We start from the raw sequence: 23,594 nt of genomic DNA, 5'->3' as shown, positions 1-23,594 counted from the left end.
TGTAGGGCATAGCTATACGATTTCCTGCACAGCCTGGGAGAGACAATACATTTTCTGCAAGGTTTTCTCTCAAAAAAAGAATGTCTGTTCCAAACGACAACACAAATATCTCTGCCCCCCAAGCAAATTTTCTGGTATCAGCCACACTCCAAGCCCGGAGACTCATTCTTCGAAACTGGAAATCAGTAAAACTCCCATCATTTATTAGCTGGATCAAAGAAATGTTATCATTAGTCCCTCTTAAAAAACTTAGATGCCACAGAACCAAGTCTCATCAGAAATTCATCACTATCTGGGCCCCATTTATAGATTTTACTCTCACTGTTCCCTTTTCACAATTAACATAATGTTGAGTCTCCTGAAGCTTTTTGCTCTTTATTCTGTGTGGGAATGAGAATTGAAATCTCTCCATGTCAATACACTCCTATTTTTATGTATTTATTTTGATATATTTTATTCTATGTATTTATTGCTGTTTTATTTGTATTTATTTGTATTTATTTCCTGCTATGGTTATTATTATTACTATTATAACATACATTTACATGTTTGTTTGTTTGGTATTGTTTTTTTTGTTGTTTTTTTTTACCCTTATTTGTCTTTTTCCTGGATGTACATGTTTGTTTGTATATGTACATATCTGTTCAAAACTAAGAAAAAACTGTAAATAAAGTTATTTAAAAAAAAAAAAAAGAATGTCTGCTCAATAATGACTTGCACATATCAGCTCCATTGTGACCTGTGTTTTATTTCTTTTGAATGAGTTCCATTCCTTTCTATCATTCATGTTCACACATTGACTTCAAAAATCTTGCAAATGCCACATAAGCCTCAGGATTAACCTCCCAATGGCACGCTGTCAGAGGAGCTAAGCCATTCAGGAGAAGCAGGAGAGTGATCAAACAATGAGTGCAACATAAACAGGGTGTGTGCCACCATCTTGGACTAATGGGTATAGCTTGATACAAAAGTAGACTACAAAACCATGTAACCTGCCTAATGAGATTATTCACATGCATTCTTCTTTTTTGGCCAACTAGCATGAAATATGATCCGTAAAGTAATGCACATAACTAACCTGAGCTGTCAGAAAAGGACTTCGGAGTCTGTATATTGGGTCATGTGGTCTAGGACATACCGCTTCTCTTTGAAGTCTTTTTACTGTCCTATGACACCAAAGACAAATTACATGTTGTAGGTGTGTGGTAAGTGTTGTTATGTCTTCTGTAGTTCTCGTCCTGTACTGCTAAGGACACGTTGACTGACATTGATGAATTTCATCCCCCTAAAAAAGCCTTGCGTGGCTCCACATACAGCCCAACAAAGGAGGTTCTAGACAAAAGGAAGAAACCCGACCTATTGTATCACTGACATCGTCTTTCATGTCAAATGAGAACCATCCTGTATTTATGATTTGGATTGTGGGTAAAGTTACATTTTCATGGAACCAATATGAAAAGAATATTGGAGTTTCTTGCAATGTTTTTTGTATTTCCAGATGTCTCTTTGAAAGAAAAATATGTCAGAACTTTCAGTCACTGCTTATATAATGTATGTCTTACAAATTGTAGAAAGTTCACCCAATAAGTCAGTCTATCAGTCTTCTGGTATTAAATAGCCCAGATTACATTTTCAAGATGAAAAATGTACACATATTTCATAAATATTTCAAAACTCCATATGTTACTGTCCTCCTCACTTTAGATGCTCACTACCTCTGATATTTAGATTTGACTATATGGTCACACTCCTTTCATTAATTATGGTTTCCACTTGTGAAATACTGATTCAACTGATTTACAATATGAGCACAAAAAGAAGAAAAGACAAAGTAACCAGCAAACATGAACTTCATGGACATAAACCTAAAGTGTATTTAATGTTATGCTGCCCTCTAGTGTTTCAAGCACTACCACAACTTTGTGGAAGACTGCACAGATTTGAGTCAGTAACAATGAAGTAACAATAGGATATATTCCAGAGTATTACAAAATGTGTTTAATGATTTCAGGCCTGCACTACCATCATCATCACCCTAACCCTAATCATAACCCGAACCCTAACACTTATCACAACCTTAACCCTAACAGTGAGTGTTAGGATAAGGGTTATGATTAGGGTTAAGGTTATGAAAAGGGTTAAGGTTAGGGTTAGGGTTAGGGTTAGGGTTATGATTAGGGTTAAGGTTATGGTTATGGTTAGGGTTACTTATAGGGTTAGGGTTACTTATAGGGTTAGGGGTCCTGTTAGGGTAAGGGTTCAGGTTACGATTAAGGTTTGGGTTATTAATAGGGTTAGGGCATAAGCGGAGTGACTGCAGAGCAGAGGGTGCCCATTATTGAATGCTATGTTACGACTGTGGTTGTAAAGTTTTTTCAGGTGCCTATTAGGGATGTTAACAATTAATCGACAATTAATCGATACTCGATTAATTGTTAAGAACTTACTCAAACACATTTTTTGTTTGGATTTTATATCACGTGGAACAAACATCATGTGGTCTTATATTTCGTTCTGCTATCAGGGAGGTGTTATTATATGTTTAAAGCATGTTTCAATGTGAATCAGCTGACTACAGGTGTTGCGCACAGTGGAGACGCTCAGCTGGGCTCTGCGGCTGAGTGAAAGGTCTCCACGAGCGCTTTTTTTCTCCACCAACGGGCTGATTATGACCCTGTTGCGCTGACCACGTACACATGCTTATTCTTCTCAATAAGAACGAGTAGACAGAAAACTGGACACTGTGAGTCTAAAATGTGTTTCTGCTCAGTTCTCTTGTTGCAGTAATCCCCATGTTGAAGTCTGAGCCTTCACTCTCATGACTGTGTGTCCTTGGAGATCATGAGCCTGCTCCACACGTTGATATTCAGGGTGTTTAATGTTTTGAACACCTCAATATGATCAGTAACTACTCAATACTGTCAATTGTATACATTGTGTCAAGAAGGAAAATTGGATTCAGGGGAAAAACGCATTTGGCATTGTTTTTGACATGGAAAACATTTTCCGTTTTTTTAAAATGATTAAATACTTGAAATTTACATCCCTTGTGCCTTTATTTATTAGAATCGGTGTTGGAAATATGCCTGCATGTTACTGCATCACTCTCGCTCCTAACAGGTGCGCTTGATCTCGGACATCAGAAAATTAGAATCCCATCAGGCTGAGACAGGACCCCTCTGCTACATGCCGAGGTCACACTCACCCTGTCAGGATTCCACTCTACTTATCCTACTTATAACTGTACACAAGTGTTAATGATGTAGGCGCAGAATGCTAGTTGCATGTTGTGTCCAATTTGCAATGTAGCTAACCACCACTAGCCAGAGGTGTAGCTCAAGTTAATGGAGACTGCCATGATGCTATAATGCTCTACCATCCAGATGTAAACAAGTACAGATAACTACTGCAGTTTGGTAGTATTTTTGATTTTGAAAATGGAGTTACAGTTGTACATAGGCTTTGTCTGGTTTTTAAACAACTTGGAAATAAGTTCCTGTTTAAACTATTTAAAATATAAAAAGGTGAAATGCTTTTTTAAATAAAAGAGAGAAAAATCCATGCTCAGTAAATGAAAAACATTTATTTATAGCTTCATTATGTATGAATTCTTCAAATATGACAGGGATATAATGATAGGAGTCACCACATAAAAAAAAGCATGAAACTCACACATTGTGAATACAACAACATGCAAGTAACATAATCTTTCTAATGGTGGCCTATGGCGTCTCCCATCATAACAAGACAACAACTTTTCAACTAGTGGATGAAAAAGAAAACAGATCTTAAGGACAAGGCCTTTCACATACAGTTGACTACAACACAATTTACAGCGCTAAATGACTTCATTTAACGCGTTTCCTTCATTAATGATGATTTGCACCATGATTTAAAAAACAAAAGCAACACCCTGAGGATAAAACTGGTAGACATTAGAACAAATTAAACAATTGGTAAACAGCAGACAGTGATGTCATTAAACCATATGTAAAACTACTTCAGGCCAGCAATAATACAAAAAAGGTATCTACATAGGTATTCATCTATTTATACAGGTATAAACAGCTGGTCTTTCTTGAACCCATGCAAATTGATCAAGCCAGTACAGATTAATCCATATAATGTGGTGTAATGTGAATACATTTATCTGTTTACTGTCTGTGGGCTGAACCTTGATCTCTCTAGATCAGAGTTTTGGCAGTCAGTAAACTGACTAGCAGAGACACCATGGATATCACCGGGGTTGAAGCACTGCTCTTGGACACTTCTCCACCTGCATAAAAACAACCAGAGTTTACTTGAAATGTATCAAACCAGATCTACGTCATCAAATAAGCAAAGATAAGAGAGCCTTACCTCTTGGAAGTGCTCTTTCCTGCCTCAACAAAATGGGTCCTACTGAGATGTCTGCAGTGTCATGGTAGGACACATCTCTCTGAACTCGCTCATGGTGACCAGGGTAGCAGGTCTGCAAGAAAACAACATGAGCGTCTTTAAGTGATACCCTTATTGATCATTTATAACAAGCAGAACAAATTAGTACTTACATTGGAGCAGTTGTTGCCTTTCAAAAGGCAGAGGTGGACCTGGCAGTGCAGGAAGACTGCTGTAAAGTTGGTGAAGGTGAACATCCTGAAGGAGAATCGAGACACAGTGGAGATGCCATTCTGAATCAACTCAACTGTACCATCTGCTGGAGCGGGACACCTGGAAGACAGGGAAAGTTGTTCAGTGTTTCCAAGTGGACCATGTCAAGGAGCGTTAAGAGAGATGATGGCTGGAGCACTTTAAAAGTCAAGAACAAGGAATAGATTTTTGAAAACAAGTTGAAGTTGCAAAAGTGGCTCTACTCTGAAGTGATGAGATCCCAGCGGACAGGGTAGTCTGCAATGTCGACAGGTGTGGCCCAGCAAGAGTCAAGGATGGTGGAGAGCTGTTGTTTATCGACTCCTTCTGTCCGAACCTCCACATAAATCTCCTGGTCAATTTCAATTCCAGTGTTGCCGTCACCAGCAAGAGGATATTGGAAGCCAGCGTCCTGGTAGGGGGTTATCCTGATGTTGTACTGCCCAACGCCGACAGGAATCTTCCTGTTCACAATGCTGAAAAAACCCCAAAATGTGACTTAAAACAAAGAACATGGTTATCTAAGCTCAGATGTTACTCAGCAATAAATATGGAACAGTTTGATTTAGACTATTTTGCCCTTTTAGCATTGCTAAAGCTGGATTAAGAAACCCCTATTGACAGATGTTCTCTTAAATCGAGACTGTTTATTTCCAATTTTGTATACAACATAAGTCCCAACGTCGAATGATCTCAAACATGCACAAAGATAGTCATTGTTACCTCTCTAAGGGGTTGATGCCCACAGCCATCGACAGGGCCTGGGTCAGAGGATATTCACAGCAGAAAGCCAGATTAAGGCGCTGTTCACGGCTGATCAGACCGTCGTGGGGGTCAGCTTCACCCTTGATGTTGTTCTCATAGATGAAATGAGTTCCATTGCTCTGAAATTGGAAATGAAACAATCACAAGTTTATTTGTTGTGACTTTAACATCTAAAATCTCATTCAGATAATATCATTCAGTTTTGTTGTAAGTTTGAAGTCTATAGACCGTACCCTGAGGACAGTCCCACACAGGTTGTCTTCGTTGTCAAAGTGAAACAGCACTCGTCCTTCCTCAATTATCCCGTTGCAGGAGTGATCCCTGAGGTGGAGGGTGCTTGGGTAAAAGCCAGCTTCAAACAGCTGGCAGCGTGACAAAGACATGATGCCTGTACTGCTGGCACAAGTAATTGACGAGTCTGTGAAAGTGAATTACACATAAAAGAAATGTTTTTTGTTTTTGTTTTTCACACCTCATGATGACACAGTTGCTAATCCTTTGCATGGATGGTGCTTTTAAAGGAGTTTTCATGTGGAAATGTTAGAGAATACTGAAGTTCAAATAACTTAGAGCAAAATCTGTGAATACTGAACCATCCAGGGATTTAGAGTTTTTTTTTATAGTTTACAAGGCTCTCTCACCATAGCTGCCATTGTCTGCCCGATGGTGGTGCTCATCACAGAAGCAGCCATACACTCCATTTTTTTGTCCACACCATTCATTCTCTGTGCAGTTCAGTGAGTCACAGGGGTCTGACTCGGCTGTGTAAAAATTAAGAAACAATGAGTTAAGGATGAAACGGGGAACAGACCAGCCGATCTACAAAAGTAGGTAAGAGTTTATTTCCTCATTCTTAATCTAGGCTGTCCATTAGCCCAGTGAAAACATACCACACTGCAAAGCAGAGCGCCATTCTGGGATGTCCAACCCTAAAACTGAGCAGGTTGACTCATAGGCGGAGACAGCTGAACACAGCATGCCGTTTGCAGGAGTGTAGAGGCAGAGATCGTAGACACAGGAGCTGAAAAATGGATGAGGGTCAGAGTGCTGATGACAGGCACTGAATGGGCCGCTGGTGTTGGTGATGACACTGCAGAGCTCTGAGTATTGTTGCATAAAGGGGCAGTCATTCATTTCATTGCCGATGTCCTCATCTGTGGATCCACATCTAGAAAGAAAGAAAAAAATTACGTCACAAGAACTTCTTATATAATTACAGTCAACTTTAGTTTTGCCACAGTGTTGCCAATAATCATCAGGGAGTTCACAAAGTAATGTAAGTGTGTTTAACAGGATGAACAAGACCTGTTTTCTTATTGATTACATTTAGAATATACTGATTTTTACCCTGGTTGACTGGTTGTTGATATCCAGCTGTGTCCAAAGTGATTATCATTTAGTGCCAGTGTTCCATTGGGCAAGACTTTGTCATCTGAAGGGTCACCGTTGAAGTTTCCGCACATCCCTCTGACTCTGTTTTTACGATTTAGGCCAATTCTCACCAGTAAAGTACTATGCCCATCAAACTCCACTATCAGGTCACCAGCATCAACTTCTATGAAGCTTCCCTGCCTTGTAACCTGAGCCAAGGATCCATTTGTGACAGGAAGAGACGCCCCACTTCCATTTACCTGAAACAGATATGAAAGAGAGTTGAACAAGAAGTGAGGAGGCGCTCATTACTTCTTATGTTTGTGTCAAATAGATTGAGGAGTTTTTCTTCTTGAAAACAATAGCTTGCCTTCAAAACTTTGTTTGGTCCTATCCTGATGTGTGTGCTCTCTTGTCCATTTGAGAGGTACACATCCACTGCTGACACAAATGACACTCTGTTGTTGCCACGGTGATTATTTGTGGCTACCACCTGAAACTGGGTTTCATTGATACCGTGGCTCACACTCTCAGAGACAATGTAAGAGCATGTGCCCTGAAAATGAGCCAGTGCCCCATCAAAGCAGATGTAATGTGGGTCCCCCCATACAGTGCAGGTCTGTCTCTGCACTGTCTGGCAGGAGAACTGAAAGGTGTCAGGCTGGCAGATTTGGGAGAAAAAGCAGGGTTGGCTGTGACACTGAAGGCCTTTTGAGGTGCAGGTGCACTTAGTTGCACAGGAACTGTCACTCCAGAACGAGTCGCCCAGCTCAACTGGTACACCTTTGTGGAAAAAAAGGAAAAGGTATGTTCGAAATGGCCCTTACAAAGTTAAATGGATTTATGGAAAACAGTAGTTTATTGACAAAAAAATGTGGTAACAGATTGGAAGACGATATGCAAGAAAGTTTCACAGCTGCATAGAACAGTGTCAGTATCTTTTAGTCTTATCAAATATCTGTAGTAGTATAAAAACATTATGTCCATCTAGGCATGGGCTGGTATGAGATTCTGACAGTATGCTAACCTCAAGCAAAAATATCACAGTTTCACAGTAATTGCGTATTGCAATTAAAGAGAGATTAAAATGTGTTAATTTAAAATGTCTTGGACTGAGTAAAACGCCTTTTTTTCATTGAACATAATCTATTTTTTTTCTAACAACATATAGAATATTTGAAACAATATGTCAAGTTAAGATGATAAGATAAATAACTGATTAATAGATTTTATCAAAAATATACACTGTTAATGCTACAATGATTCTGTTCATTCAACTTCCCAACGTCAAGAACTGTCTTTGTGATGGTCATCTGAAAGGCATCTGGTTTATGATTGGTTGGCTGAAGCAGCAACTCTAGCACCTTGTTAAACAGTAAAGGCAAGAGGTTGGAGCCGCCATTGTTACACTGAAAAAACACTCTTAGCCCTGAAAAGGATGCTAGGGGCAGAAGTGTCTCTCTAGGGGGTGGCTCATACTGAAGGAACAGTATGATGGAAAATATTAGGGGTTTCAAAACCGAAAGTTTTCAAACCGCAGCACACATCAAACCAGTAACTGGCACATGCCTATATTCATCCATTGATGCTGGTCTAACCATTGAAAGCGCAGCTCCTTGATCCATTGTCCACCCTGAAAGCCCAGCGACCGGGTACGTTGACATTGCTGCTATTCCAGAAACTTGAATTGCCTGCTGAACTGTTGGAGAATGATGATCCAGGGATGGTGAAGCGGTAAGCGGAACTGACAGTGTCATATCCTGCCTGAAAGAGTCAGAAATTAAAATTAAATGACATTTTTTTGATATCTGCATATGGATTTTAGTCTTGCAACTTCAAACAGGTTTGTAGTTTGCTGCATATCATTATTTAACAGTTCATACCTGCACATTGCGGATTGGTGGAGAAATTATCCCATAGTTCATCAGCACAAATGAGTACTGGCCATCAGAGATCAAGACTGCTTGAACTGTCGTTTTCTGAAGAGAAAAAAAGACTTTGGTTTGGTTGGTGAATAACACAAACAACCTCACATTTGTATCTATCAATAACGGGATGACTTACTGTTCCAGTGTTTGGATAATAGGCCATCTCATACCATGTTGCAACCAAAACCAAGGTGGCGTTGAAGTTCAGGCCTGGGAAGTAGTCGTTGATGTCTTGTGTTGCTTGATGAAGAACACTGCCGTTGGTATATTGGTTGTAGTAGACCCAACCAGTTTGTCTGTTGTCAAAATCGGTCCAGAATGGAGCGATGACATCTCTTGACCCAAACATGGGAAACTTTTGGGGTATGAAACTATACCATGAGTAGTCAAAGGTCATGTGTCCATTGTGGTTCACCTGGAAACATAAATGGGTTAATACGCACAAATGATTATTAGTAACCACTGACATTAATTGATTCTTGGAGTTTTAAATAAAGATTGTAAAGCCTGGTGGCAACTAGTATGCTATGATAGAGGCTTTCTTATTGACAAAGAGGAAGTCTCTATGCTAAAATATAGAAGAATGTATCACTTAATATTCATCACTCTACCCTTTGTGATATGCAAATACACTGATATCTACCTGACTTAATGAACTTCAAAAAACAACAACTGTTTTTCTGAATAAAAGTGTTTCGACCTACATATGTGTAGTTATATGGATGTCCAAAGTAAACAAAAGGATGTTGCAGAGGAATGAGAGGAGAACTTCCATCCAGTGATCGAAATGTTGTGGTTCCAGCAATTGGGTAGAGGGGTCCTGGAAAGAACATAGATATTGAACTGAAATAATATGCATAATACATTAGTTATGATAGATTAGGAAATTATTGCACATTTTAAGACAATTAACATTTTTAATGGTTCTTAAAGGTACAGTACAATACATTGAAATCTGACTTGACAGTTACAGCTCATGAGTCCTGACTAATGGAAATGTTTTCTGTTCACAAACATACAGTCACACAAAGGAGGTGTTAACTCGAACCCAGTGGGCAAAAGTGTCATCCTGTAACGATTACAATGTTTCAACACTGAATTTTTTATGTGTTTGTTTGCCTGGCTAGCTCAGAGAATGAACAAATGAAATTTTAGGCAACTTACCTCCAGTAACCTGAGGATTCACGGGAGGAGTCGGCTGAGGAACAGCTGGACCTATGAAATAAGCAAAAACTGAAATGCTCAAAGTTGCCACATGATAGTTAAGTGTGTGGATTGATTTACACCATTTTTACTGGGAAGAAATCACCCTGTTAAAGTTGCTGTAAAAGTTACACTGAGGTGTAACACAAACAGGGCGCAAGTCTAAAAGGTGCACAGGTCTTAACTTGAGGTTCTAACTTTCAGCTCTAAGTCTGGTCTAAGGCTTCACCCAGTTGTAGCACCAGCTGTTGATGATCTTGATTTTATGTTAACTTTCCTTAATAAGATAAAATTCCTGATGTAATGCCAGATCAATTAATTCAGACCTATCTGAGGGGGCTTTCTGTGAATCCTTTTTCACATTTGTGGACAGAGCTAAACCTTGCAGTCTGGAGAAGTGACCTATCAAACATGATAACAGAGCAACTGCTTAGTTGATCACCAGGGCACAAGCTGTTTTGTAAAGAATTCAGATCATATACATAAAGTCTGTTAGTTGTTTGTACAGAAGGAATAGTTTTCTGTGTCTTGGAAAAGTACTTTTAATACTTTAAGCAAGGTTATCAATTTGGCTTGAATCCAATCGGATTATGTGGAATTAAATTGCACCAAATTGTTCCTTTTTCACTGAACCAGAAAGAAGCCTCTCAAGGTTTCAATCCAATCAGATCATCTTGCAAAATAAAGATGCACACCCCTACTTCTAAATGGTTTATATACTTGGTGTTGAGACCATTCTCCATTTCTAGACTTACAGTTTAAAACACAGCTCCTTGATCCATTGTCCACCCTGAAAACCCAGCGACCGAGTACGTTGACATTGCTGCTGTTGCGGAAATTTGAGTAATTGCCCGTGAAATTGTTGGAGAATGATGATCCAGGGATGGTGAAGTGGTAAGGGGAATTGACAGTGTCATATCCTGCCTAAAAAAAAAAAAGCATTTAATTGTACATTTTCTGTACAGTTTCGACATTGAATTCAGATGCAAGTCTTGCAACTTCAGACAGGTTTTCTGGTTCATTGCATATCATTATTTAATAGTTCATACCTGCACATTGTGGACTGGTGGAGAAATATTCCCATAGTTAAACATCACAAATGAGTACTGGCCATCAGAGATCAAGACTGCTTGAACTGTCGTTTTCTGAAGAGAAAAAACACTTTGGTTTGGTTGGTGAATAACACAAACAACCTCACATTTGGATCTATCAATAACGGGATGACTTACTGTTCCAGTGTTAAAATAGTAGGCCATCTCATACCATGTTGCAACCAACACCAAGGTGGCGTTGAAGTTCAGGCTTGGGAAGTAGTCGTTGATGTCTTGTGTTGCTTGATGAAGAACACTGCCGTTGGTATATTGGTTGTAGTAGACCCAACCAGTTTGTCTGTTGTCAAAATCTGTCCAGAATGGAGCGATGAAATCTCTTGACCCAAACATGGGAAACTTTTGGGGTATGTAACTATACCATGATGAGACAAAGGTCATGTGTCCATTGTGGTTAACCTGGAAACATAAATGGGTTAATATGCACAAATGCTTATTAGTAACCACTGACATTAATTGATTCTTGGAGTTCCTAATAAAGGTTATAAAGCCAGCTGACAACTAGTATGCTATGATAGAGGCTCTCTCACTTGAAAATAACCTTTTTTTTGTGTGAAAAAGCTTTATCTGTTTCTTATTAACATTATATCCCACTTTCAAAGAGGGAGTCTGTGTTAAAATATAGTAGAAAACATTAATTGTTGTACATCACTCTACCCTTTTTGAGGTACAAATACACTGATATCTACCTGTCTTAATGTACTTCAACAAACAACAACTGTTTATCTGAATACAAGTGTTTTGACCTACATATGTGTGGTTATATTGCTGTCCAAAGTAAACAAAAGGATGTTGCAGAGGAATGAGAGGAGAACTTCCATCCAGTGCTCGAATTGTTGTAGTTCCAGCAATTGGGTAGAGGGGTCCTGGAAAGAACATAGATATTGAACTTAAATAATATGCATAATGCATTAGTTATGATAGATTAGGAAATTATTGCACATTTTAAGACAATTAACATTTTTAGAGCTACTTAAAGGTACAGTACAATACATTGAAATCTGACTTGACAGTTACAGCTCATGAGTCCTGACTAATGGAAATATTTTCTGTTTACCAACATACAGTCACAAAAAGGAGGTATTAACTGGAACCCAGTGGGAGAAAATGTCATACTTTAACGATTACAATGTTTCAACACTGATTTTTTATGTATTTGTTTGCCTGGCTAGCTCAAAGAATGAACAATTAAATTTTAGACATCTTACCTCCAACAACCTGAGGATTCACTGGAGGAGTCGCCTGAGGGGTTGTTGTCTGATTAACAGTTGGACCTATGAAATAAGCACAAATTGAAATGTTAAAAGTTGCCACATGATAGTTAAGTGTGTGGATTGATTTTCATTTTCATTTTCACAGGGGAGTATGCAAAAAAAGTTCCTGTTAAAATTGGCATTACACTAACACTAACTAAAAAAACGGGACGCAGGTCTAACTGGTGCACAGGTCTTCACTTGAGGTTGTAACTTTCAGCTTTAAGTCTGATGTATGGTTACACCCAGACGTAGTACAAGCTGTTGATGTTCTAGATGTTATGGTGACTTTCCTTAATAAGATAAAACTCCAAAATGGATTGCCTGATCAATTAATTCAGACCTATCTGAAGGGGCTTTTTGAGAATCCTCCAATAACCTGAGGATTCACGGGAGGTGTTGTACTCTGAGGAATATTTGTACCTATGAAATAACCACAAATAGAAATGGTCAAAGATGTCTTACTAACAGATACATGTGTTGATTGGTGAACAACAACAGTCTCATTGATGAGTTAAATAATGTCCTATTAAACTTGTTGGTAGTAACCAGTAATCTTTTAATTACACTGTAAATGAAACTATTTTCTTGAGCCCATAGCTTACAGGGGTAGAAAGTAATTTATTGAATTTTCTCATGTTACTGTAGTTGAGTATCTTTTTGTGTACTTTTTCTGTTTTGAGCAGTTTTCAGATCAATATTTTTCAATATTTTCTTTACATCCTCAGAACTTTGGGATGTCTGCCATCAAATCACAGTCACCATAATAAAGTATCTGTGAAATGTATATTCAATACATGTAGATTTCACTGAGCAAAATCCAATATGTTTGATCAAGATATTGTTCCTGCATATATAGAATAATACAACATTGGATTTATCTGTAGTAACAGATCAGTGGTAACAGATATTATTTGCTTACATGATGAGTAGTGTAGCTGGTTTGTAGAATTAACAACAAAAACATTTAGATTTCTCTGCATAGTAACACTTACCTCCAGTCACTTGATTTGTCTGAGGAGCTGTCGTACCTTTGAAAACAAAAGAATAACTGAATGAAACTTTGAGGTTGTTATAATCAGCAGATAAAAGGTCAGTTGAAATCTGACTTGACAACAACAGCTCATGAGTCCTGATTAACATAAATGTTTTCTGTTCATAAACGCACAGTCACACAAAGGATGTATTAACTGGAACCCAGTGTCATCAAAAAATTACAAGTTTTCCCCACAGATTTGTTGCATGTTTGTTTGCCTGGCTTGCTCAGAGAATGAACAAATTCAATTTTAGGCAACTTACCCCCAACAACCTGAGGATTCACTGAAGGAGTCCAAGGAGGGGTGGTCGTCTGAGGATTATTTGAACCTATGAATCAACCACAAATAGAAATGGTCAAAGATGTTTTAGTAACAGATAAATGTGTTGATTGGTGACCAACAACATTCTCATTGATGAGTTAAAGAATGTCCTCTTAAACGTGTTGGTAGTAACCAGTAATCTGTAAATTACACTGTAAATAAAACTGCCTTCCGCCCGAAGCCAGCTGGGATAGGCTCCAGCCCCCCGTGACCCCTAACGGGATAAGCGGTCAAGGTAATGGATGGGTGGATGGTAAATAAAACTATTTTCTTGAGCCCATAGCTTACAGGGTTAGAAAGTAATTTATTGAATTTTCTCAAGTTACTGTTATTGAGTATCTTTTTGTGTACTTTTTTCTGTTTTGAGCAGTTTTCAGATCAATATTCTTCAATATTTTCTTAACATACTCAGGACTTTGGGATGTCTGCCATCAAATCACAGTCACCATAATAAGTATTTCTGTAATTTATATTCAATGCATGTAGATTTCACTGAGCAAAATCCAATATTTTTGATCGAGATATTGTTCCTATCAAGTTAGAATAATACAACATTGGATTTATCTGTAGTAACAGATATTATTTGCTTACTTGATGGATAGTGTGGCTGGTTTGTAGAATTAACAACAAAAACATTTAGATTTATCTGCATAGTAACACTTACCTCCAGTCACTTGATTTGTCTGAGGAGCTGTCGTACCTTTGAAAACAAAAGAATAACTGAATGAAACTTTGAGGTTGTTATAATCAGCAGCTAAAAAGTCAGCTTCAATCTGACTTGACAACAACAGCTCATGAGTCCTGATTAACGTAAATGTTTTCTGTTCATAAACACACAGTCACACAGAGGATGTATTAACTGGAACCCAGTGGGAGAAAGTGTCATAAAAAACAATTACAATTTTTCCCCACAGATTTGTTGCATGTTTGTTTGCCTGGCTTGCTCAGAGAATGAACAAATTAAATTTTAGGCAACTTACCTCCAGTAACCTGATGATTCACTGAAGGAGTCCAAGGAGGGGTGGCCGTCTGAGGATTATTTGAACCTATGAATCAACCACAAATAGAAATGTTCAAAGATGTCTTAGTAACAGATAAATGTGTTGATTGGTGACCAACAACATTCTCATTGATGAGTTAAAGAATGTCCTCTTAAACTTGTTGGTAGTAACCAGTAATCTTTAAATTACACTGTAAATGAAACTGCCTTCCGCCCGAAGCCAGCTGGGATAGGCTCCAGCCCCCCGTGACCCCTAACGAGATAAGCGGTCAAGATAATGGATGGGTGGATGGTAAATAAAACTATTTTCTTGAGCCCATAGCTTACAGGGTTAGAAAGTAATTTATTGAATTTTCTCAAGTTACTGTTATTGAGTATCTTTTTGTGTACTTTTTTCTGTTTTGAGCAGTTTTCAGATCAATATTCTTCAATATTTTCTTAACATACTCAGGACTTTGGGATGTCTGCCATCAAATCACAGTCACCATAATAAGTATTTCTGTAATTTATATTCAATGCATGTAGATTTCACTCAGCAAAATCCAATATTTTTGATCGAGATACTCGTTCCTGCCAAGATAGAATAATACAACATTGGATTTATCTGCATTGTAACACTTACCTCCAGTCACTTGATTTGTCTGAGGAGCTGTCGTACCTTTGCAAACAAAAGAATAACTGAATGAAACTTTGAGGTTGTTATAATCAGCAGATAAAAAGTCAGCTGTAATCTGACTTGACAGCTACAGCTCATGAGTCCTGATTAACGTAAATGTTTTCTGTTCATAAACACACAGTCACACAAAGGATGTATTAACTGAAACCCAGTGGGGGAAAGTGTCATAAAAAAACAATTACAATTTTTCCCCACAGATTTGTTGCATGTTTGTTTGCCTGGCTTGCTCAGAGAATGAAGAAAATACATTTTAGGCAACTTACCTCCAGTAACCTGATGATTCACTGAAGGAGTCCAAGGAGGGGTGGTCGTCTGAGGAATGTTTGTAGCTATGAATCAACGACAAATAGAAATGGTCAAAGATGTCTCAGTAACAGATAAATGTGTTGATTGGTGACCAACAACATTCTCATTGATGAGTTAAAGAATGTCCTCTTAAACTTGTTGGTAGTTACCAGTAGTCTTTAAATTTGACAGTAATTCATTTTATTTTATTTAGCTCATAGCTTACAGAGGTTTAAGTTAATTAATTACATTTTTTCTTGTTAATGCAGTTGAATATCTTTTTGTGTATGTTTACTGTTTTGAGCAGTTTAAAAATCAATTTTCTTCAGTATCTTCTGTGGAGATTATTATTCTATGCTGCATTTTATGTAGCATGATTTAATGAGAAAGAAAGTTGCTAAAAACATATAAGCTTCACATCAAGTGCATTACAGCCAGCTGATTTGATGTCTACACTGTAAAGAACTCAGATCCTACCAAGTAAATTTGTCTCAACTCAAGTCAAAATCTCTCTTGTCCTCTTTGCAAATATTTCTAATCATATCAATCAGTTCAGTCCTTATTTCTGTCTCTCAATAATAAGCCTCTCCTGGCCCGGTCTTTTTCATAATTTACAGAAAATGTCCATTAAAAAAAATCCTTATCAACAATGGTAATGTCCATCTGTATGCAGATGACACAGTTCTGTTTTTTTTTTTTTTTTTGCTGATACTGCATAATAAGCCCTAGGAATGTGTATGAGAGTGGACTAGATGATTAGTTAATGAGTTAGCTATCAATAATTTTCATGGCCTTTTTAAACACTTCCAAGTTGTTTTAGTATTTTCAAGTTATGTTTTTAAGTAAGATGTACTGAAAATAAGTTAAAGGTTAAAAAAGAAAGTTTGGAAGGCATAGATATATATTATATATATATATGTAATGTTGGAGTATTAATGTTCTGGAGTTCTGATGACATCTTAGACAGTTTGAAGTTCTAGCTTGTTTTAAAAAATGAAAGTGGGTACATTAGTTTGTGCACATTGCAGCTTCTCTTTCTTTAATGTTTGAAAGTAAACCATGCCTAACAGCATTCATTTTGGCATTTTCCTATTTATGTCACTTTATTAAAGGCAGTGTGCACTTCACATTGTTATTAGCATTTCCAATACAGTACAATTTTATATATGATACTACTCACAAGTTACTCATTACTTGAGTAGTTTTTTTTTTAGGTACTTATTTACTCTTACTCAAGTACTTATTTCTATGAGTACTCTTACTTCTACTTGAGTAACATCATTAGAAAGTAACAGTACTTTTACTTGAGTACTGTTTCGGTTTACTCTACCCACCTCTGGTCCTGACTAATGGAAATGTTTTCTGTTCACAAACATACAGTCACAAAAAGGAGGTATTAACTGGAACCCAGCGGGAGAAAGTGTCATCAAAAAACAATTACAACTATTACCTAGTGATTTTTGGCATGTTTGTATGCCTGGCTTGCTCAGAGAATGAACAAATTAAATTTTAGTCATCTTACCTCCAACAACCTGAGGATTCACAGGAGGAGTCGCCTGAGGGGTTGTTGTCTGAGGAACAGTTGGACCTATGAAATAAGTACAAATTGAAATGCTCAAAGTTGCCACATGATAGTTAAGTGTGTGGATTGATTTACAACATTTTCAGCGGGGAGTATGCAAAAAGGAGATTGCCCTGTTAAAGTTGGCGTAAAAGTTACACTCAGGTGTAACACAAATGAGGTGCAGGTCTAACTGGTGCACATGTCTTCACTTGAGGTTGTAACTTTCAGCTTCAATTTCTGAAGTAAGGTTACATCCAGGCGCAGTACAATCTGTTGATGTTCTAGATTTCATGGTAACTTTACTTAATGGAGCAACACCTGCGAGCTAGTTCAGGCAGACAACTCCAGCTGCACTGCAATACACATGTCACACGTCCCACTCTCATAACCATCATCCAATCACGTCCTCTGCCTCTCAATTTGGTGGTCTATTTAAACCGTTAATTCAGACCTATATGAAGAGGCTTTCTGTGATCCTTTTCACATTTGTGGACAGAGCTTTACCTTGCAGTCTGGAGAAGTGACCTATCAAATATGAAAACAGAGTAACTGCTTAGTTGATAACCCAGGTACAAGCTGTTTTGTAAAGACTTCAGTTCATATACATAAAGTCTGTTAGTTGTTTGTAAAGAAGGGGTAGTCTTTTTTCTCTTGGAAAAGTACTTTTAATACTTGAAGCAAGGTAATCAATTTGGCTTGAACCCAATCAGATTATGTGGAATTAAATTGCACCAAATTGTTAATTTTTCACTGAACCAGAAAGAAGCCTCTCAAGGTTTCAATCCAATCAGATCATCTTGCAAAATAAAGATGCACACCCCTACTTCTAAATGGTTTATATACTTGGTGTTGAGACCATTCTCCATTTCTAGACTTACAGTTTAAAACACAGCTCCTTGATCCATTGTCCACCCTGAAAACCCAGCGACCGAGTACGTTGACATTGCTGCTGTTGCGGAAATTTGAGTAATTGCCCGTGAAATTGTTGGAGAATGATGATCCAGGGATGGTGAAGTGGTAAGGGGAATTGACAGTGTCATATCCTGCCTGAAAAAAAAAAAACATTTAATTGTACATTTTCTGTACAGTTTCGACATTGAATTCAGATGCAAGTCTTGCAACTTAAAACAGGTTTTCTGGTTCATTGCATATCATTATTTAACAGTTCATACCTGCACGTTGCGGACTGGTGGAGAAATTATCCCATAGTTAAACATCACAAATGAGTACTGGCCATCAGAGATCAAGACTGCTTGAACTGTCGTTTTCTGAAGAGAAAAAAAGACTTTGGTTTGGTTGGTGAATAACACAAACAACCTCACATTTGGATCTATCAATAACGGGATGACTTACTGTTCCAGTGTTTGAAAAGTAGGCCATCTCATACCATGTTGCAACCAAAACAACGGTGGCGTTGAAGTTCAGGCCTGGGAAGTAGTCGTTGATGTCTTGTGTTGCTTGATGAAGAACACTGCCGTTGGTATATTGGTTGTAGTAGACCCAACCAGTTTGTCTGTTGTCAAAATCGGTCCAGAATGGAGCGATGAAATCTCTTGATCCAAACACTGGAATTCTTTGAGATGTGTGACTATACCATGCTGAGTCAAAGGTCAAGTGTCCATTGTGGTTCACCTGGAAACATAAATGGGTTAATACGCACAAATGATTATTAGTAACTACTGACATTAATTGATTCTTGGAGTTTTAAATAAAGATTGTAAAGCCTGGTGGCAACTAGTATGCTATGATAGGGGCTTTCTTATTGACAAAGAGGAAGTCTCTATGCTAAAATATAGAAGAATGTATCACTTAATATTCATCACTCTACCCTTTGTGAGGTACAAATACACTGATATCTACCTGACTTAATGAACTTCAAAAATCAAATGTTTTTTTTAAATAAAAGTGTTTCGACCTACATATGTGTAGTTATATGGATGTCCGAAGAAAACAAAAGGATGTTGCAGAGGAATGAGGGGAGAACTTCCATCATCTGCTCGAATTGTTGTAGTTCCAGCAATTGGGTAGAGGGGTCCTGGAAAGAACATAGATATTGAACTGAAATAATATATACATTAGGCAATTGATGCACATTTTTATACATTAACATTTTTAATGGTTCTTAAAGGTACAGTACAATACATTGAAATCTGACTTGACAGCTACAGCTCATGAGTCCTGATTAATGGAAATGTTTTCTGTTCACAAACATACAGTCACACAAAGGAGGTGTTAACTGGAACCCAGTGGGAGAAAGTGTCATCAAACTATTAGCTAGTGATTTTTGGCATGTTTGTTTGCCTGGCTAGCTCAGAGAATGAACAAATTAAATTTTAGGCATCTTACCTCCAATAACCTGAGGATTCATGGGAGGAGTCGCCTGAGGGGTTGTTGTCTGATTAACAGTTGGACCTATGAAATCAGCACAAATTGAAATGGTCAAAGTTGTCACATGATAGTTAAGTGCGTTAAGTGTTGATTTACAACAATATTTTCACAGGGAGTATGCAAAAAAAAAAGCCTGTTGAAATTGGCATTTCATTAACCTTTATTTAAGCAGATGAGACCTATTGAGATCAAGACCTCATTTACAAGGGCGACCTGGCCAAGAGGTCAGCAGCACACGTTAAAATAATTAGCACAACTCACCAGCATGGAGTATATATACAGACATTATGTAGAAGCAATCAATAATTTAAAAGTGCAACTTATTTTCAAATAAAGTGCAATTTGTGATTACAAAACAGCATTTAAAAACACAGGCACTGTTCTGGGGTCTGTCTTTCATTTAAGATGGACCCAAAGGCGTCCAGTGAGATAAGATCTGACAGATTCAAATCCTTCTGGAGTTTATTCCAAGCAGTAGGAGCAGCAAAACTGAACGCTCTCTTACCGAACTCTGTCCGAACACGGGGAACACACATTTGTAAAGTGTCGCAGGAGTGCAAGGCATAGTGGCTTTTTGATCTTTGAAGATACACACATAAATACATTGGGACCAAGCCAAGAAGACATTTATAGATAAATAGATATTTATACACTAAGAGCAGAGTGATATACACTAAGGTGTAACAAAAACGGGGCGCAGGTCTAACTGGTGCACAGGTCTTCACTTGAGGTTGTAACTTTCAGTTTTAAGTCTGATGTAAGGTTACACCCAGGCGTAGAACAAGCTGTTAATGTTCTAGATGTTATGGTGACTTTCCTTAATAAGATAAAACTCTAAAATGGATTGCCTGATCAATTAATTCAGACCTATCTGAAGGGGCTTTTTGAGAATCCTCCAATAACCTGAGGATTCACGGGAGGTGTTGTCCTCTGAGGAATATTTGTACCTATGAAATAACCACAAATCGTAATGGTCAAAGATGTCTTAGTAACAAATGGATGTGTTGATTGGTGAACAACAAAATTCTCGAGAGCTAAATGAATGTCTTATTAAACTTGTTGGTAGTTGCCAGTAGTCTTTAAAATAGATCGTAAATGAAACTATTTCCTTTAGCCCATAGCTTACAGGGGCAGGAGGTAATTAATTATATTTTCTCATGTTACTTTTATTGAGTATCTTTTTGCGTCCTTGTACTGTTTTTCAGCAGTTTACAAATCAATATTCTTCAATATTCTTCAGTATTTTCTTGACATACTCAGAACTTTGGGATGTCTGCCATCAAATCACAGTCACCATAATAAGTATTTTCACTGAACAAGATCCAATATTTTTGATCAAGATATTGTTCCTGCTAAAATAGAATAATACAAAATTGGATTTATCTGTAGTAACAGATCAGTGGTAACAAATATTATTTGCTTACATGATGAATAGTGTGGCTGGTTTGTAGAATTAACAAAAAAACATTTAGATTGTATCTGCATTGTAACACTTACCTCCAGTCACTTGGTTTGTCTGAGGAGCTGTCGTACCTTTGAAAACAAAAGAATAACTGAATGAAACTTTGAGGTTGTTACAATCAGCAGATAAAAAGTCAGCTGTACTGTGACTTGACAGCTACAGCTCATGAGTCCTGATTAATGGAAATGTTTTCTGTTCATAAACACACAGTCACACAAAGGATGTATTAAATGGAACTTTTCACCACAGATTTGTTGCATGTTTGTTTGCCTGGCTTGCTCAGAGAATGAACAAATTCAATTTTAAGCATCTTACCTCCAACAACCTGATGATTCACTGAAGGAGTCCAAGGAGGGGTTGTTGTCTGAGGAATATTTGAACCTATGAATTGACCACAAATAGAAATGGTCAGAGATGTCTTACTAACAGATACATGTGTTGATTGGTGAACAACAACATTCTCATTGATGAGTTAAAGAATGTCCTCTTAAACTTGTTGGTAGTAACCAGTAATCTTTAAATTACACTGTAAATTAAACTATTTTCTTGAGCTCATAGCTTACAGGGGTAGAAAGTAATTTATTGAATTTTCTCATGTTACTGTTGTTGAGTATCTTTTTGTGTACTTTTTTCTGTTTTGAGCAGTTTTCAGATCAATATTCTTCAATATTTTCTTAACATACTCAGAACTTTGGGATGTCTGCCATCAAATCACAGTCACCATAATAAGTATTTGTGAAATTTATATTCAATACATGTAGATTTCACTGAGCAAAATCCAATATTTTTGCTCAAGATATTTTTCCTGCCAAGATAGAATAATACAACATTGGATTTATCTGTAGTAACAGATCAGTGGTAACAAATATTATTTGCTTACATGATGAGTAGTGTAGCTGGTTTGTAGAATTAACAACAAAAACATTTAGATTTATCTGCATTGTAACACTTACCTCCAGTCACTTGATTTGTCTGAGGAGCTGTCGTACCTTTGAAAACAAAAGAATAACTGAATGAAACTTTGAGGTTGTTATAATCAGCAGATAAAAGGTCAGCTTGAAATCTGACTTGACAGCTAACAGCTCATGAGTCCTGATTAACATAAATGTTTTCTGTTCATAAACGCACAGTCACACAGAGGATGTATTAACTGAAGAGACCAGTGTCATAAAAAAACAATTATAAGTTTTCCCCAAGATTTGTTGCATGTTTGTTTGCCTGGCTTGCTCAGAGAATGAACAAATTCAATTTTAGGCAACTTACCTCCAACAACCTGAGGATTCACTGAAGGAGTCCAAGGAGGGGTGGTCGTCTGAGGATATTTGAACCTATGAATCAACCACAAATAGAAATGGTCAAAGATGTCTTAGTAACAGATAAATGTGTTGATTGGTGACCAACAACATTCTCATTGATGAGTTAAAGAATGTCGTCTTAAACTTGTTGGTAGTACCAGTAATCTTTAAATTACACTGTAAATGTAACTATTTTCTTGAGCCCATAGCTTACAGGGGTAGAAAGTAATTTATTGAATGTTCTCATGTTACTGTTATTGAGTATCTTTTTGTGTACTTTTTTTCTGTTTTGAGCAGTTTTCAGATCAATATTCTTCAATATTTTCTTAACATACTCAGGACTTTGGGATGTCTGCCATCAATCACAGTCACCATAATAAGTATTTCTGTAATTTATATTCAATACATGTAGATTTCACTCAGCAAAATCCAATATTTTTTAACGAGATACTCATTCCTGCCAAGATAGAATAATACAACATTGGATTTATCTGCATTGTAACACTTACCTCCAGTCACTTGATTTGTCTGAGGAGCTGTCGTACCTTTGCAAACAAAGAATAACTGAATGAAACTTTGAGGTTGTTATAATCAGCAGATAAATAGTCAGTTACCTCACCAGACTGGAAACCACAGTTATGAATCTGTTGGTGCTGCTGAATAATGGCATGCAAAACATCTATTATAAGTAGCAGCCATATAAGCTGGATTTTAGAACCTGCTACGTTGCTTATTCCTACTCAGCTATAGCACATGTTCTGACTGGTTTTCTGGGTTTATTATTTCACTTATTGTGGCGTTCTTGCCTGAACATTTTGATTAAACCACTTGGAACCGAAAGTGTTCATGTTGATAAATACTAATTGGATTTGTAAACTGGAGATGTAATGCTTGTACTTGCCCAAGTGTCAGTGTGTCTCTGTTAGTATGGATTCAAGTGCTGCCAGGACAATTTATTTTAACACTTCCAGGTACAGCCAGCAGAGGGCAGTGAAACACTGTCCATAAGGCTGCTAATGTATGATAAAAAATCTACAGCTGACTGTCTCACAGCGAGGCAACACTTTCTTATGGTGTCAAAGTTTGCCAACTCTCCAACCTCCTCACCTGTGGCCTTTTCTGTTCTATATGAATGTCAAACTTTTTTTTGTAATGGCTTTTTACATTGGATACAAATTGTCTACAATGATAAAATAATATTTTACTATTGAAAAATAACTCATGTGCAAGACCTGCCACAATTCTGGCAAGTGATACATAGTAAACCATCATGCTGTGTGTTTGTTAAACAGAGTTTATAGCAGTGGT

General features: G+C 37.5%; 1 protein-coding gene across 1 annotated transcript; it reads right to left on the bottom strand.

The window, feature by feature from the left end:
- Positions 1-3,563: 3,563 nt before the first annotated feature.
- LOC117829982 (alpha-tectorin-like) lies at positions 3,564-21,975 on the bottom strand. Its single transcript, XM_034707843.1, has 35 exons — positions 21,945-21,975; positions 21,307-21,372; positions 21,027-21,062; positions 19,488-19,553; positions 19,061-19,176; positions 18,495-18,773; positions 18,314-18,409; positions 18,020-18,188; positions 17,100-17,165; positions 15,556-15,621; positions 15,239-15,274; positions 14,597-14,662; positions 14,281-14,316; positions 13,558-13,623; positions 13,254-13,289; positions 12,214-12,279; positions 11,756-11,871; positions 11,126-11,404; positions 10,946-11,041; positions 10,652-10,820; positions 9,858-9,908; positions 9,398-9,513; positions 8,830-9,108; positions 8,649-8,744; positions 8,364-8,529; positions 7,136-7,548; positions 6,742-7,025; positions 6,285-6,562; positions 6,036-6,155; positions 5,628-5,812; positions 5,353-5,513; positions 4,854-5,105; positions 4,551-4,710; positions 4,360-4,471; positions 3,564-4,276 (listed from the first exon to the last, which is right to left on the bottom strand). Exons 4-35 carry the CDS (start codon positions 19,507-19,509, stop codon positions 4,185-4,187), a joined length of 4,545 nt encoding a protein of 1,514 aa, XP_034563734.1. The 5' UTR covers positions 19,510-19,553; positions 21,027-21,062; positions 21,307-21,372; positions 21,945-21,975; the 3' UTR covers positions 3,564-4,184.
- Positions 21,976-23,594: the final 1,619 nt, after the last annotated feature.

The sequence above is a fragment of the Notolabrus celidotus genome, chromosome 18, assembly GCF_009762535.1.
Source record: "Notolabrus celidotus isolate fNotCel1 chromosome 18, fNotCel1.pri, whole genome shotgun sequence".
Classification (NCBI taxonomy): Eukaryota; Metazoa; Chordata; class Actinopteri; order Labriformes; family Labridae; genus Notolabrus; species Notolabrus celidotus.
This window is presented reverse-complemented; position numbering and strand designations above follow the sequence as displayed.

Bases quoted from the DNA above. Each gene is read 5' to 3' on its own strand.
- LOC117829982 (XM_034707843.1), bottom strand. From the start codon at position 19,509: ATGAATCCTCAGGTTATTGGAG. The intron at 12,280-13,253 runs GTAAGTGTTACT...CTTATTTCATAG, and splicing joins GACAAATCAAGTGACTGGAG to GTCCAACTGTTAATCAGACA. The intron at 6,156-6,284 runs GTATGTTTTCAC...ATTTTTACACAG, and splicing joins GCGCTCTGCTTTGCAGTGTG to CCGAGTCAGACCCCTGTGAC.